This window comes from Cervus elaphus, chromosome 11 (assembly GCF_910594005.1).
Source record: "Cervus elaphus chromosome 11, mCerEla1.1, whole genome shotgun sequence".
Classification (NCBI taxonomy): Eukaryota; Metazoa; Chordata; class Mammalia; order Artiodactyla; family Cervidae; genus Cervus; species Cervus elaphus.
The window spans coordinates 66,548,394-66,565,843 of NC_057825.1; the positions used below are offsets into that span (position 1 = coordinate 66,548,394).

General features: G+C 40.8%; 1 protein-coding gene across 3 annotated transcripts in view; it reads left to right on the forward strand.

Moving 5' to 3' along the window:
* Positions 1 to 14,351: 14,351 nt before the first annotated feature.
* Positions 14,352 to 17,450, forward strand: part of RTN4 (reticulon 4) — a 69,643-nt gene continuing 66,544 nt past the window's right edge. The window contains exon 1 of one of the 3 annotated variants that reach the window (XM_043918007.1): positions 14,352 to 15,168. In XM_043918007.1, coding sequence (XP_043773942.1) covers positions 14,607 to 15,168 — 562 coding nt within the window. In that variant the 5' untranslated portion in view covers positions 14,352 to 14,606. The remainder of the gene's footprint in view (positions 15,169 to 17,450) is intronic. The other 2 variants (XM_043918009.1, XM_043918008.1) reach the window with 2 other exon arrangements.

A 17,450-nucleotide genomic window follows, 5' to 3' on the forward strand; every position in this document is an offset into this window, starting at 1 on the left:
TATAAAATAACCTAAGTAGTGTTTATGAATAAAAACCAAACTGAATAGTGTACTTCTGTGTGCCAGTCACTGTTAGAAGTACTTTATGATTAGTTAACTAATCACTGAAACCACTCTATGAGTTGGCCATGATTATTATCCCTATTTTTCAGATGATGAATGAGGCACAGAGAAAACAATTGCTCAAAATCACAAACCTAGTAACAGTGGACATGGAAAAAGAAACAAACCTATCACACCCTTGTTCAATATTTTCATAAGAAGTTGTCTTATGAAAATTTTCTATTAGAAAATTTCATCATAAAATTATGAAATAAATGATTACTGCTCTCAAATTCTTCCTTTGAGACTCAAATGGCTTAATAACAACAAATGCTGTAACTTGGCTACCAATTTAGAAATAGTTCTCTGTAGCTGTTTTCTGAGTTTTTATCCCTTGAGTAGGCTGTCTTGCCTCTCTCAAAGATATTGTGTTATTTCTTCCTTGGAAAAATATGCCTTTTCTTATCAGCTTCTTTTCCCTTTTGTTGTTTTTCAGTCACTAAGTTGTGTCCAACTCTTTGCGACTCCATGGACTGTAGGCCGCCAGGCCCCTCTGTCCTTGGGATTTCCAGGCAAGAATATTGGAGAGGGTTGCCATTGCCTTCTCCAGCGGATCTTCCCAGCCCAGGGACTGAACCCTCATCGCCTGCACTGGCAAGCAGATTCTTTACTGGTGAGCCACCAGGGAAGCCCCCTTAGTTTCCTTACATAACACAACATTTAAAAAGCAATGTTTTAAAGGGCTTTATGTAAAGATTATAAGGCTTCATGCATTATTTTAACAAATTACTCAAGTTCACACTGATTATATTAGATTTTTTGAAATCCAATAATTTGTCAAAAATAAGGGTTCTCTTTTTGTGTGTACCCACCTGCGTGCACACACAAAACATTTGTCTATATGTTTGTGTTCGTTTCCTAGGGCTGCTGTAACATAACACCACAAACTGGACGGTTTAGAACAATAGAAATGTATTCTCTCCCTGTTGTAGACTAGATGTAGAAAGTTAACGTGTTGACTACGCCATGCTCCCTCCAAAGCCTCTAGGATCCTTCTTTGCCTCTTCCAGATTCTGGAAGCTTCCTTGGCTTTTTGCCTGTCTTCACGTGGCTGTCTACCCTATGCATCTCTGTCTTCTACTTTTCTTAAGAGGACACCAGTCTCTTTGGATTAAGGGTCTATACTAGTCCAATATGACCTCATCTTTACTAACTACATATGTGACGACTGTATTTTCAAATAAAGTCTAGTCTAAAGTACTGGGGTTAGGACTTCAATATATCTTTCAGGAGGACATGATTCAACCCACAGCAATATCTAGTTACTAAGAAATCCATTGTAAGCTTTTTAGGAATGTGGGTATATTCATTTAAAAGCATAATGTCAACTTTGCTGTTTGAAATGGAGAAGAGAAACAAATGAAGGAATATACTATTAAAATATTCAGTGATAAAATTTTGCATGTTGACCAGGCTTTTATGGGAAATCTTCATTTTTCACTTGAACAGAAGCTCTTTAGGCAATATTTTTAATATTTTTGATTAAGCTATTTGGCTGAATCACTGACTTTAATACAGTTTTCTTAAATGTATTTCTAAGCCTATTCTGTTTTCTACATAGTTTTCATATTTGCTTTTAGAAACGAAAAGGATAAAGTTAGAAGCTCACCTAAGATAAAAACACTATGTGACTATCCTCTTTATCTTCTTATTTGAAACATATAAAAGGAAAACTGTCTTCTTTCAAAAAAGGCTAGAAAGAATCTTGCTTTAATTCAGACCATTGTTGCAACTTTCCTATCATAAAATACGTCTTTCTGAGCGGCTTATCCCAATATTTGACATTGGCACTAGACAGAAATTAAAGGTTAAAATTAAACAATAAAAAATGATCTTGAATGTAGATCAGAGTGAGGGAGTTGTTAGGTGTAATCCCCTGATTCACAGATGAGGGTACTGGGACCCAGAGGTTCCTGAAGGTCACCAAGCTGGGGTTGGCAAAGCTGGATCCAGAATCTTGCTTTACTGCATCACATTGTCTTTTCTTCCATATCTTATTCAAAACTTGTACAAAAGGTAAGGAATAGCTGGCACTGAGTTGTACACTTTAAATGCATGAATTGTATGGTACAGGAATTGTATCTCAGTAAAACTGTTTAAAAAGAGATGAATGGCTGGATTTCAGAGGTACAGCAATGAAAATACAAATACACTTAGGAAACATTCATTTTAAATTATAGTTTCTTTTTAAAAAATTGCACAGTACAGAGTCAGCTGAAAACAGCAACTAGCCCCAATTTTAAGATTTAAATAACAACTTAAGCTAGACTTGGTTTTATTTACAGCACTAATTTCATAGAGATAGAAGGCAATGTAGAGAAGGAAAATTGTATAAGATATAGTCTTAAGACATTTAGTGATGCAGCCCAAAGACTGTGCACATTTATAAGGTTAAGGTAAAATGAAAACTCAAAAAATGCTCAGTCATGGAGTTTGAAAAACCATATTGCAGGTTCACCTTTCTAGAGGACAAATTGGATTAACAGGACACTTTGTGTTTTTTTGTTCTTTCCTTCTGGATCTCTTATTAGTGATTCATAGGCCTCCCAAATTTATCTTCTAGCTTTTTCATCCTTTGTCTTCTGTATTGTATCTTTGTCTTTTTAAAGAAAAATAATCAGCTTTACTGCAATATAATTTTTATACAACAAAATACATTTATTTTAATCATACAGGTTCAATGAGTCCTGACAATGCATATAGTTGTGTAACCATCAACACTATCACTTCAAGAAGTTCCCTTGTCCTCTCTTTGGTAACTCCCTCCCCTCCCCCTGCCCCTGGCCATTTTGCCGTCTTAGGAATCACATAAACAGAATTATAGGTTATGGAGGCTTTTGTGTCTTGCTTCTTTCACTTAATATAATCCTTTTCAGTTTCCTCCATGCTGTTTCTATCAATAGTTTCTTCTTTTCTGATTGCTGAGTAGGATTCCAATATGCTTGTCCATTCATTAGTTGATGGATATTTGGATTATTTCCAGCTTTCATTTCTTTTGGATAAATATCTAGGAGTAAAGTTGCTAAGTCATATCCTTAGGTATGTTTAACCTTGTGAGAAATTACCAAATCATTTTCCAAAATGGTGTTACCATTTTATACTTCCAACAGCATTCATTATGTAGTCTTGCCACATTTTAGTTTTGACTTTTCTATTTATGTCTAGGTTCATTTTGAATTATTTATTTATTTTTGGCATATGGATATCCAATTGTTCCAGCACAATTTGTTGAAAAAGATTATGCTTTCTCCATTGAAATATTAATACTTTGGCACCTGTGTGTAAAAAATTGACTATATGTATGTGGGTCTATGAGTCTTTCTGGACTCTATTCTGTTCCATTGATCTACTTGTCGATTTTTATGCCATTACCACATTGTCTTAATTATTGAGCTTTAAATCTTGAAATCAAGTTGAAGTCCTAGTTTCTTTAATTTCTCTAGCAATGTTGACAATGTTATGGTCTTGGGACCATTTTGTTAAATCCATCATTAAATAATTCATGTAAATTCATGTAAAATTAGGAAATAATAATTTTAAAAATTAGCTTATTGTCATTTATTTACTTATTTATTTTTGCTTGCACTAGGTCTTTGTTGTTGCACATGGGCTTTCTTTAGTTCCCGCTGGGTGGGGGGGTGCTCCTCTTTGCTGTGGTGTACCAACTCATTGCAGTGGTTTCTCTTATTACAGAACATGGCTTCACTGGTTGCAGCACATGGACTCCAGAGCACAGGCTCAGTAGTTGTGGCACACAGGCTTAGTTGCTCCAAGGCATGTGGAATCTTCCTGGACCAGGGATCTAACCCATGTCCCCTGCATGGCAGGGGAATTCTTATCCACTGTACCACCAGGGAATTCCAATTTATTTATTTATTTTTTAATTTGAGGATAATTACTTTACAATGTTTTTTTTTTTAATTTTTAAAAAATTAATTCAAAAAAAAATTAATTCATGTTTTCTGAGGCTATTATAAATGATGTTGCTTTACACACACACACACACACACACACACAAAACCACTTCAGCTTCCATTTGTTTGTTGCTAAAACATCTTTTTTTTTTCTACTTCCCTGGGAGGTTTCACAGGGCTTCCCTGGTGGCTCAGATGGTAAAGAATCTGCCTGCAATGCAGGAGACTGGGGTTTGTTCGCTGGGTTGGGAGGATCCCCTGGAGAAGGCAATGGCTATGCGCTCCAGTATTCTTGCCTGGAGAATTCGATGGACAGAGAAGGTTTTATAAATGTATCTTCTAACAATTCAATTTTTTAAAGTTGCAATTAAAATCATTTTAATGTAGTAAAATGAAATTTACCATTATAACTATTTTTAAGTGAGCAGTTCAGTGGCATTAAATGCATTCATATTGTTGTGTGAGCATCACCACTATCCATCTCCAAAACTTATCCCATAATGAAACCCTGTATATACTAAATACTCTCTAAATACGAACTCCCCATTTCCACCTTCCCATCACCATGGTACCTACTGTTTTACTTTCTGTCTCTATGTATTTGACTATTCTAGGTACCTCATACAGGTGGAATCATACATTACTTGTCCCTTTGTGTCTGGTTTATTTCACTTAGCATAACATCTTCAAGGTTCAACCATGTTGTAGCATGTATCAGAATTTCATTCATTTTTAAGCCTGAATAATATTCCATTGTATGTATATACCACATTTTATTTTTCCATTCATTCATTAATAGATTCTGGAGGGAGGTGGGAGGGGGTTCAGGATGGGGAGCACATGTATACCCATGGCTGACTCATGTCAGTGTATGGCAAAAACCACTACAGTATTGTGATTAGCCTCCAAAAAAAAAAAAAAAAGATTCTGGGTTACTTCTATCTTTTGGCCATTGTAAATAATGCTGCTATGAACATGAAATTGGTTTTACTTTGTGAACTCTTTCATGTTCTTTAATTTTTTCACTTATTATTTCTGTCTTTGTTTTATGGAGTGATATATTCTGTTATCTCCCTGTAAATATTATAGTTTCTATGATATTTTCTTCTCTCCTTTGTATGCCTGTTCCCTCCTCAAGTTTATTTTCATTTTTAGCTTCCATTCAAGACTTTCATTAAACATCTGGTGTTTCATATGTTTTAATAGTAGAGAATTTTTTTTAAAAAATGGACGGAAGCTTTGTGGGGAGAAGGGGGCAGGTGGGACTCATCAGGTCTTTTTACTGGGGTACTTCAAATATTTGGATATGCCAATATACTGGGTTATGCCAATACTTTGAGAAATTTTCCCTGGAACTGTTGTGTTTCTCCACAAATGAATTTCCAAGTTCCTGTCTGGAGGAGAACGAGGTATAAGGCACAGCAGGGATCGTGGGAGCAGTGACGGTGGGGCAGCGGTGACATGCTTAAGCCTTGCTGCGGCTTTCTGAGTATAGAACGGGGACATAGGGGCTGAGGATTCCTCTTTCACTTAGTCCACTTGTTTTCAGTTCTAGCACCTCCAAGGGCTGATTGCCTCAAGGATTCTATTGCACAAAACGACGTACTTCTAGTTGGTAATGCCCCTTGAGAGGTGTTTAGGTTGTAACTGCTAAATCAGTAATTGCTCCTCTATCTGCTTTGTCTTCTAAAAAGATGTTGATGTATTTTATCCACTGTTGTCTCTGCTCTTATTCTCTTTGTCCTTGCTGGTTAATACCATTTTTATTGCTTTACTGACATTTTAACAGGGTTTTAGGAGGGAGAGGAAATGAACACATGATGAACTATATTTAACTCATTAAATAGTATTTATCATTCATAAATGATTTACATTTCTTTTACCACCTGATAGGAAAAACTTCCACTCAGGACAATAAATAAAACTCAGATAAAATGGAAATACTAGATCACAATAGGTTTGTAGTAGTGAAGGGAAAAAGAATTTCAAAAAGAAACATATGTAAGGCAATATACTTCCAATGATGAATTACTTCCAGTGATGAATGTGTTTCTCAGTTCTCAGGAAAGTAGCGAAAAAGTTGAATATAAGTGATATAAGTCTGTTGATTTAAAAGGAAATCATATACCTCATAAATACAAGTAGTATATAAAAGAATCATTTATTGTAATTCATGGCATTTGCTTAATTTCTTATTGCTTTTCTTTCAGCCATTTCCTTCTCTTTAGCATTTTCATTAGTGGCTGGTTAGTTACATAAAGAGGCAACGGTCCACCAGGCAATTCTTCCACTTATTATTGGCTAAGAGGCTGATATTACTAGTTTTTTTTTTTTTAATTATATTTAGTTTTAATCAGTTGCTTTACAGTATTGGTTTGATTTTTGCCATACATCAACATACATTAGCCGTAGGTGTACACATGTCCCATCCCGCTTGAACCTCTCTCCCACCTCCCACCCTTTCCCACCCCTCTGGGTCGTTAGAGCCCCAGCGCGAGCTCCTTTAGTCACAGAGCAAATTGCCATTGGCTATCTATTTTCCGTATGTACATGCTTCCGTGCCACTCTCTCCAATCATCTCATTCTCTCCTTCCTTCCCGCTGCCCTTGTCCATAAGTCTGTTCTCTATGTCTCTGTAGGAGTCACTAGTTTAATGAGGGTTTGAGAGGTCTCTGTGGCTTAAATTATTGGCACTATCCCTATTACTATAGATCTTGTGTATGTTAGTCGCTTAGTCGTGTGTGACTCTTTGCGACCCCATGGACTGTAGCCTGTCAGGCTCTTCTGTCCATGGGGATTCTCCAGGCAAGAATTACTTGGTGTTAAATACAATTGATTGAGCGCTTATTGGAATATTATTTTGAGTTCTGAGTTTAAGGTGGATGGAGAAAATAAAATGAGCACCTGTTTAAAAACCAGACCTGTGAAGAAAGGTCTTCCCTGGTGGCTCAGAGGGTAAAGAATCTGCCTGCAGTGCAGGAGACCTGGGTTCAATCCCTGGGTTGGGAAGCTCCCCTGGAGAAGGGAATGACAACCCACTGCAGTATTTCTGCCTAGAGAATTCCACAGACAGAGGAGCCTTGCAAGCTATAGTCCATGGAGTCACAAAGAGTCGGACATGATACAGCAACTAACATGAAGAAAAGCTAAAAGAAGCTCTTTTGTTTTGATTTGTATTTTCTAGGAAAAGAAAAGGATCAGAGGAAATAACACTCTTCAAATATGTCGAGGTGCTTTACCTGATGTTTCCCAGGGCTCTATTCTAGGCCTTTTCCTCCCATGGGCATTAGATGGTATCCATCAACCTGCTTGGCCATCCCCTCCCTTACCCACCACTTTCCTCAAATATTTACCCATGAAACCTAACCAATAGATTTAGTTACCTGCTCTCCAGACTAGATCTAAGATCCAGCCCTAGGTTTTCAGCTGCCTTCTGATTATTTCTAGTCCAGTGTTCTGCAGGCAAATCAAGTTTAATGGATCTAAAAACTTAGGTCATTAAATTCTCCCCAGCATTACTCACCCATCTGTGCTCCTCTCCTGACTTCTTTTCTTTAATAATGGCAACACCTATTTACCTTGTCAACTAGGCTTAAGTCTTAGAATCAGCTTTTCTTTCTTCAGCCCCTCCATCCTATTAGTCACTAAATTCAATGAATTCAATTTAAATCTTTTTGAAATTTATCTTCTGTTTACTATGCTATTAGTTTAGGCTCTCATCAACTTCTGCATGAACTATAAGAAGTGGTTATCTTTCACTTAAACCAGTCTGTCTCCTTCAATTTTTTTTTTTTTTATCATATACATATGTTGTTTTCCAGTCACTAAGCTGTGTCTCTTTAGAAGCCCCATGGACTGCAGCCCGCCAGACTGCTTTGTCCATGGGACTTTCCCAGGCAAGAATACTGGAGTGGGTTGCCATTTCCTTCTCCAGGGGACCTTCCTGACTCAGGGATCAAACCCTCCCCTCCTGGCAGGCAGATTCTTTACCACTGTGTCACCTTTTGTTGTTGTTCAGTCACTGAGTCATCTCTGACTCTTTGTGACCCCATGGACTGCAGCACGCCAGGCTTTCCTCTCTCTTTCCTTCACTCTCTCCCGGAGTTTGCTTAAATGCATGTCCACTGAGTTGATGATGCCATCCAGCCATCTCATCCTCTGTTGACCCCTTCTCCTGCCCTCAATCTTTCCCAGCATCAGGGTCTTTACTAATGAGTCAGTTCTTCACATCAGGTGGCCAAAAGTATTGGAGTTTTAGCTTCAGCATCAGTCCTTCCAATGAATATTCAGGGTTGACTTCCCTTGGGATTGACTGGTTTGATCTCCTTGCTGTCCAAGGGACTCTCAAGAGTCTTCTCCCAATACCACAGTTTGAAAGCATCAATTCTTCAGTACTCAGCCTTTATGGTCCAACTCAGATATCCATACGTGACTACTGGAAAAACCATAGCATTGACTATATGAATCTTTGTCAGCAAAGTAATATCTCTTTTTTAATATGCTGTCTAGGTTTTTCATAGCTTTTCTTCCAAGGAGCAAGTGTCTTTTAATTTCATGGCTGCCGTCACCATCCGCAGTGATTTTTGGAGCCCAAGAAAATAAAGTCTGTCACTGTTTCAGTTTTTTTCCCCATCTACTTCCCATGAAGTGATGGGACCAGATGCCATGACCTTAGTTTTTTGAATGCTGAGTTTTAAGCCAGCTTTTTCACTCTCCTCTTTCACTTTCATCAAGAGGCTCTTTAGTTCCTCTTCACTTTCTGCCATAAGGGTAGTATTATTTGCATATCTGAGGTTATTGATATTTCTCCCAGCAATCTTGATTCCAGCTTCTGTTTCATCCAACCATGCATTTTGTATGATGTACTCTGCACATAAGCTAAATAAGCAGGGAGATAATATACAGCCTAATATACAGATGTACTCCTTTCCCAATTTTGAACCAGTTCTTTGCTCCATGTATGTATGAAAGTGAAAGTCCCTCAGCCGTGTCTGACTCTTTGCAACCACATGGACTATACAGTCCATGAAATTCTCCAGGCTAGAATACTGGAGTGGGTAGCCTTTCCCTTCTTCAGAGGATCTTCCCAACTGTGTATGTTTATATACACATATATGTATATACCTATACATACTTATGTAAACTAGACTATATGTTCCTTGATGTTAGGAATTGTGTTTTACTTTTTATCACCAAACCCCAAATGCTCAATAGATTTTAGTTGAAGAAATGAATGTTTATTTTAAAGATAGTAACCACCTGGTTTCTGTTTCCACTCACAATAAAATGACATTTATATTTCAATGTTTAGGTATTAGGAAGAGTGGGATACATACTAGAATGAGTTTTTTATAACCCAGGTAATTTTGTAGACTCTTCTTTGTAGTTCTTTTTTCTTATGAAGACAGATTTATGTGTCTAAGATGGTTTAGGAATTTCTTTGCTTGGATTTGTGGTGCTTAGACCAATTGATTTTCTGCTGGATCAAAAATAGTTTTTTTGCCAGATCAAAATACATTTCACCAGAAAAACGATGCTTATTGAACTAGGGAGGAAACTCAGTACTAATGCAGAGGACCTTCTTGGACCTTGTGACTCTGACTTTCATGTTGTATCATTTCTCTTTGAAATTTTAATTTTAGGTCCAACACTAATTGACAGTGCATCGCCAGCGTTGATCTTATACTATTTATATATCTATTCTTATTATGATAAATTTAGATGTAAGATGTTAACCAGAACCATGAACTGCATTACGTAAAATGATACATTTCAGAAGAGCTAAAATCCCAGCAAAATGGTAGGGACAATGACATAGCCAGTTGTTAATTTTTCCCCGAAGAGTGCCAAAATGATGTTTCAGTCTTTTTTTAATACAATGGTTGAATGTAATTCATTGGTGCTCTTGAAAACAAGCAAGTCATTCTCATAGGCAAAAAAGCTGTGATGCCCAACTTCTTGAAACAGATCTGTCAAGAACCTACCTTTCATCTTTCTCCCATGGTTATTGAACCTACTGTCTAGTTTACATCCTGCAGTATGTAGATAAGAGTACACCAATCCCACACTTTTAACTCTCTCAAGGAGTATACGTGATGCAGGGACAATTAACCTGTTCCATATATGTATACCAGATTAGGTGTCAATTCAACACTCTCCAATAAGGTATAGGTAAAGTAAAGCGTTACTTGCTGTCATGTCCAACTCTCTGTGAGCCCATGGACTGTAGCCTGCCAGGCTCCTCTGTCCATGGGATTCTCCAGGCAAAAATACTGGAGTGAGGTGCCATTCCCTTCTCCAAGGAATCTTACTGACCCAGGGACCAAATCCAGGTCTCCTGCAATGCAGGCAGATTCTTTACCGTTTGAGCCACCAAGGAAGCCCCGATAAGGCATACTACTACAGAAATGGAATGGGCTATTTCCCTAAGTAGTGATTCTCCCTTTACTGAAAATGTTCATGCACATTTGTGTCTGATATGTTCAGTGCCATAGTTCAGTCTTGACCAGGGCTTGGTGCACAATAAACACTATATATGTATATGTAGTGTGTGTGTGTATATGCATATATATGTGTGTGTGTGCATGTGTGTGTGTGTGTGAATGAATGAATGAAGCACATAGTGGAGGCACAAAATGGCTGATGTTTAAGTTAGCTTTTGCTGTGTAATGAACCATGCCAAAAGGTGGCAGTTTGAAACAGTGATTCATTATTTTTCATGATTCTGTTGGCTGAACAGTCTGAGATGGTCTCATATTTCTGGGACATGAGCTCTTTGGCTGGGACAATTAAAGTCTTTCTCTCCAGGTCTCTCAGCATTCCGAGAGAGTGAGAGTGGGAGCTGTAATACCTCTGCTGGTTAGGCTTGGGAACTCATTCCCAGTGTACTGTATTGGACAAAAAAGTCACAAGGCCAGATCCAGAGATGAGGAAATCGACCCGACCTCTTGATGGGTGGTGTTGTTGCAGATTTTGTAGCCATTGTTAATCTACCATAGATGGCCAAGTTTAAAATACAATTTGTATGGAATTCTTGTAATGGGAGAAAGATTGGTCAAGCTGATCTCCCAGAGTCCCTCCAACTCTGAGATTCCACCAGCCTGAAAGGATCTCTTATGTTCTAATAGAGAACAGTTACTAACCCATTGTAATTGGAAACTTCAATCTCCTACATCTGGTAAGATAATTTCAAAGATAATTCATTGAATAATTATTACTATGATCTAGAATTTATAGTCTTCCTTTGCTGCTGGTGCTAAGTCGCTTCAGTCGTGTCCGACTCTGTGCGACCCCACAGACGGCAGCCCACCAGGCTCCCCCGTCCCTGGGATTCTCCAGGCAAGAACACTAGAGTGGGTTGCCATTTCCTTCTCCAGTGCATGAAAGTGAAAAGTGAAAGGGAAGTCGCTCAGTCATGTCTGACTCTTAGCGACCCCATGGACTGCAGCCTACCAGGCTCCTCAGCCCATGGGATTTTCCAGGCAAGAGTACTGGAGTGGGGTGCCATCGCCTTCTCCGATAGTCTTCCTTTAGCTATTTCAAATACCTACCAGAATGCTCTTGTTAGTGAGAGTGGTATTTACAACTAATAGGCACTAACTCTACTTTGAATTCTGGTGTTTACTAGCAACAGTCTCCTTTTCTTATGCTCTGTTGACCATTCTATGAAAACTGGATAAATTCTTTATTTTTTTTCATCCATCAAATACTTAATGTTTTAGAAGTCACTGAGATAATAATATAAAATTCTTATTTTTCCTCTGCATCAGAAGTGATGCAGAAGATCAGAGTGCTTATATTATTGCCTTGATATTTAATGTTATTAACTATTAAAGTTGTAGATCTACCACTTTTCTGTAATGATTCTTTTATGACAATTTTAATAAACTACAGATATTCCTTTGTGATTAATTTAGTAATAGCAGATACACAGATATATGAATGCAGAAATATCACATAAATAACTTATAATTAATAAATAAAAACCCCGTGGAACTCTCCATTAAGGTGTTTCAGAACAATCACAGTAGGGAAAAATAGTATTGTGGAGACTGAACTGGTGGCTAAATTGTGATTTAATAGAAAACTTCACACCAAAGAATTGTGCCAGTGTATTTTTGCACGTGTATGTACTTAGCTGAAAAATCATGTATGTTTTTGACAATTTTTGACAAATATTTGACAAATACTTAAAATGTTTAGTTATTATTGAGGAATCTGTTTTAAAATTTTTAGTTTGGCATTAAATCTCCTGTCCCCACATTCTACACTAATATCTCTCTCTTCCTGCTCTTCCCAATTCTTCTAAAAACAAACAAACTCCAATCAACTCACAACAGTTTTCTAAAAATAAAGCTAAAGTTCATCTCTGTGGGACTATTAAGCTAGGTCTTGAATGTACTGTTGATAACTAACCTGATCAGGTAACAATGCCAGGAAATCTTGTTCTACCATTGCTTTTTTTAAAAATTAAACTTTCTTTGTTTCCCATTTACAGAAAAGAGAGTTCTTATACACTCCCATGTCTACCTCCCAACCAGTTTGTCCTATAACTAACATCTTGCATTGGTGTGGTAGGCTTGTTACAACTGATGAACCAATATTGGTTATATTACTCACTGAAGCCCACAGTTTACATTAGGATTCCCTCTTTGAATAGTTCTGAGTTTTGTCAAATGTATGTCATGTATCCATCATGACAGTGTCATACACAATAGTTTCACTACCCTAAAAATCTGTGTTCCCCCCGTGTGTCCCTCCTCCCTCCCACCAATCCTCACTTTTCCTTTTTAATTACCCCAATTGAGGGTAGTATAGTTGAAGCTAAGAATTTGCTCAAGTAATCCATGATTCTCCATGGCAATCAAGATTTCTTAATCATCAATTTAGACTAGCACTGTCAAACAGAAATAAAATATAAGCCACATATATGTTTAAAAATTTCTAGATGCAGTATTAAAAAGAACAAGTAAAATTAATACATTACACTTATCCCAATATATCCAAAATATTATCAATTCCAATATAACCGCTATAAAAATTGAGGTATTTAATTTTTTTGGTACTGTCAAAATATAGTATGCATTTCAAACTTACACATCTCATTTCAAACGACTCATATTTCAAGTGCTCAGTAGCCAGGAGAAGCCAGTGACTAAGGACTTGAATAGTGCAGTCCTAGGCTGAGGGCAACTTGAAAGCAAGCTATCCTCCTCTCTCCAGGGCCTCTAGATTAGACAGAAAGGGGATATTTTTGGAAGGTATTCAATACATCAGAAAGACAAAAAGGGCTCTCTAAACCTCTGGATGCTGATACTTAAATGTTCTGTAATCACTTTCTTTAAACTCTCCAGTTCTGGAAAAAGTGGAATGGGGATTATACTCATTTTGGCATATCGAAGAAATGATTATGTATGTATCCTGACTCCCAGAAAGCCTGAATCATCCAGAATGTTGACTCATGAGCCTAAGGTGACTGAAATACAATGTGAATCAAATTTGCCTTCCAAGGCATCCTTCTCTTTCCACTTTCCTCTCTCCCCTCCCTCTTTTGGGTGACTCATCCTTCTACCAATTAAGTCCAGCAGCGGGCAGATCCCAAAGCCCTCTTTGAAGAAGTACAGACTTTCATCAAATGGTCTGTTCCAGTCAGCCCTATATCGTCTAGCCCAGTTGTTTTGCCTACCTCATCCAGGGTCTGCAGTTAAGACTGGGAGTGACTTTAAACCTGTAAAAAATATTATTTTTTCTTTTAAGGTAGTGATGGTAGTACCATCACCACCTTAAGGTGATAAGGTGGTTTGGGAATTTACGTTTGAAAGAAAACAATTTTTTATTTCGAAATCTAAAATTTAACGTTTGCTTCAATCCTTAAGGCCTACTCCACAGTACCGTTATTCAGAACCTTTCTGCGCTCTGGGTTTTTTCCTTTCCTGGGAGGAAAGTTTCCACTCCCAGTCTCCAAGATAACGCCCTTCCGGTGGCGTGCCAGGAACGTCTCCGACCCCTCAGGGCTCGGAGGGAGCGGGTTCGTTTCCCCACTGCAGTAAACAAACATACTCCAGCTTGCCAAGGCCAAGACCAAGACCCCAGCCGGACCCGCAACTACCCTAGGCAGTCGGTGGGGTTCCCGGCTCCAAACCCCGCCCATCGAACCCACCCGGGCCGGTAAGAGAGAGGAAGTGCAGTGAGACCCACCCACTTTCGTCTTTTTCCTTTTCTGTTGGGCCGACTGGTTGCCCGTCAACTCTATTTCTTCGCCGATTGGCTCGCTCCTCCCGCGTTAGTGCCTGCCTCTCCCTGGCTGGGAGGGTGAGTCACGCCAAACTGGGCGGAGCGTCGGCTGGCCTCTCTCCTTCCCTCATCTGGGCGGCGGCGGCGGCAACTGGGGACGGGGCGGGTGGCGCATCACGGGCGCGGAGGCTGGAGGAGCAGTCTCATTGTTCCGGGAGCTGTCGCCACTGCAGGTCCCTCGGCTCGTTGGGCCCTGCCCCTCTCAGTCCTCCCCACCCCCCACAACCGCCCGCGGCTCTGAGAAGAAGCTTCTCCCGCGGACGCAGCAGCTGCAGCATCACCTCCGACCTGCCAGCCATGGAAGACATGGACCAGTCGCCTCTGGTCTCCTCGTCCTCGGAGAGCCCGCCTCGGCCTCAGCCCGCGTTCAAGTACCAGTTCGTGAAGGAGCCCGAGGAAGAAGAGGAGGAGGAGGAGGAAGACGAGGACGAGGACGAGGACCTGGAGGAGCTGGAGGTGCTAGAGAGGAAGCCCGCCGCCGCGCTGTCGGCGGCCCCGGTGGCCACCGCCGCCGCCACCCCGGCTAGTGCGCCCCTGCTGGACTTCGGCAATGATTTCGTGCCCCCGGCGCCCCGGGGGCCCCTGCCGGCCGCGCCCCTAGCCGCTCCGGAGCGGCAGCCGTCTTGGGACCCGAGCCCCGTGTCGTCGGCGGTGCCCGCGCCCTCCCCACCCTCCATTATAGCAGACTCGCCCTCCAAGCTCTCTGAGGACGAGGAGCCTCCGGCCCGGCCTCCGCCTCCTCCACCGGCCGACGTGAGCCCTCAGGCCGAGCCCGCGTGGACCCCGGCTGCCCCAGCCCCCGCCGCGCCCCCCTCCACGCCGGCCGCGCCCAAACGCAGGGGCTCCTCGGGCTCAGTGGGTGAGTGCCGCGCCCTCCTCCTCGCGCCGCCCCTCGCGCCCCTCCCTCTTTTGTGCGCAGCCCTTAAAGCCTGGACCCTGCCCTTCTCTCCACCCGGAGGGGGCTTTGTCTGCAGATCTCTGGGCGAAGGCGCCCCCGCTGGTGGGAGCCGCGGGGAGCAGGGTGGGGCGGCAGAGGAAGCCCGGGCTTACTCTTTATTGTCCGTCTGGGTATCGGGGAGCACGTGCGCCCCGACCGCTCCCGGGGTGTTCTGTCTGCTCGCTATTCCACCGGGTCGGGGAGGTTAGGAACCCACCCCTGGCAGGAGCTGGGTCTGTAATGAGGGAACTAGGGGTGTGGATTCATCGGGCTGCCTTGGTTCCGGGGTGAGGATGGAAGGCCTTGGCGCCCTAATCTTTTGTCTGCCCGACTAGGTTGCTACTGGGGAAAAGACGCAGTTTCTTTCTGGTCTTTGCCTGCATTCAGCCCTGGCCCCTCTCCTCACCCATTCCTTGGCTTGGGTGGCCCCATGCTCTTGATCCCCCTCCGCAGCCCCGCGCTCGTGGGGAGCCGGTCCAGTGGAAAACGTCCACATTGACCTGACTGCAGTGAAGGGAGAGCGCCTCCAGTGGTGTGACGCGTGGAGAATTGGGGAGCGGAGTTTTGGCGAGGTCCTGCCACCGCCCAGTTTACCCGGGTTGTGATGTGGCTATTTACCACCAGCTTAACGGAGCCGGGGAAATGGGACCTGGGCACCATGTTCCAAGGGGGCGCAGTTCTGCCGGGAGCTCTGCCGCAGAAGGAGGGGAATAGCTGTCAGGATGCACAGGTTTAGCTTCTTAATGCATCGTAATTGAATCGTAGAGATAAAAGGAAAAGGCAAAATGGTTGACGTTCCCAAAGAAGGGGAAACCTGTGGATTCCCTGGCGGGAAGAGGACAGTTGAACTTGTGGTAGATTTACCATGGGACTTCATGAAATGTTTTGAGACAAACGTTTTCATCTGTTGGTTAGAAATACTGTTTTGTGTAAGTAATATATTTTAGGGCTGCAGAGACGGATTTGCATTGTCCGTAAATAGTTTTCAAATCTTTTCATTTACCAGCACCTGATTGTTTGTTATTACTATTATTAGGAAAAATTGTTTTATTATCCTTTTAATTTTGGGAAATTGTTTATTCTGGAAGAGAAAAAAGTTTGTTAGAGGTTGAGAATTCATCCTATTAGACACGTTAATTAACTTATTAACAAGTAGCTTGTTAATTTGGGGACAGAAAGCGTCCCACTAGTAGTAGGACCATTATGTGTACAAAGGCAGAGATCAAGAATCAGGTAGTGTAACAGCCTGGTGAGAAATTGTCATAGCCTTGTAGGATTTTAGAAACGATTGTTTTTCTAGAAAAAGATATTCAGTGGGAGATCGTGGAAGAATTTTTTTTCTTCAATTCACTCTTGCTCCACAAGGAAAAAAATAAGTCAGTAGTGATATTGACATTCCCCAGAGCATTACTCAAAACATTAATCACTACACTACAGATAATTAGAATGTGAGAAGTAACTCAGGTTTTCCTTTTTATCAGTAAAAAACACATTTTCAAGAAACTAAAGTGAGGTGGAAAAATATCAAGTAATAAGACATTTACAAATGATAAATTTAATGATTAAGAAAAGCAAACTAATTTTTCATATTGTATTCCTACGTGGAAACAAAAGAGTTCTGTTCTTTGAATCTTGGAGAGTCAATAGGTGACAGCATTCTTTCTGTATTTTGACTTTTGGAATACTAACTTTGGAAGACAAAGGAGAGAGAATATTGCGTCACTTAGCGATTCTATCTTTACATGGCTTCCTAATTCTGTATTGATCTTGCTTATCTAGAAACTTTAGTTACTTTAGGACATAAAGGAACATTGTGATTATGGTCACAGATAGTTAAAACCATGTCACTGAGTCTGGCTTTCTTAACAGTTCTTTCCTGCAGCTGGTTATTGATTATCTACAAAGAGGCACTATTCTAGGCTAGGAAGATAGAGCAATCAGCAAGACAGATGTGTTCCCCATGAGGGGAGTCAGATGATAGACACCTGATTAAGGAACTGAGAATAGTGTTAAGTGTTATGAGCAGCATAGGAAGGATGATGTTGTGGAAAATGAGTGAGATGTGTGGGAATCTTTTTAGATAGGGTGGCACTGAAAAAGGCCTTTCTGAGGAGGTGAGATTTAAGCTGCAGATATAAAAAAATTTCCAAGAAGCTTCTGGGAGGCAAAAGCCCTGAGGCAGTAATGTATGTGTGAGAAGACTA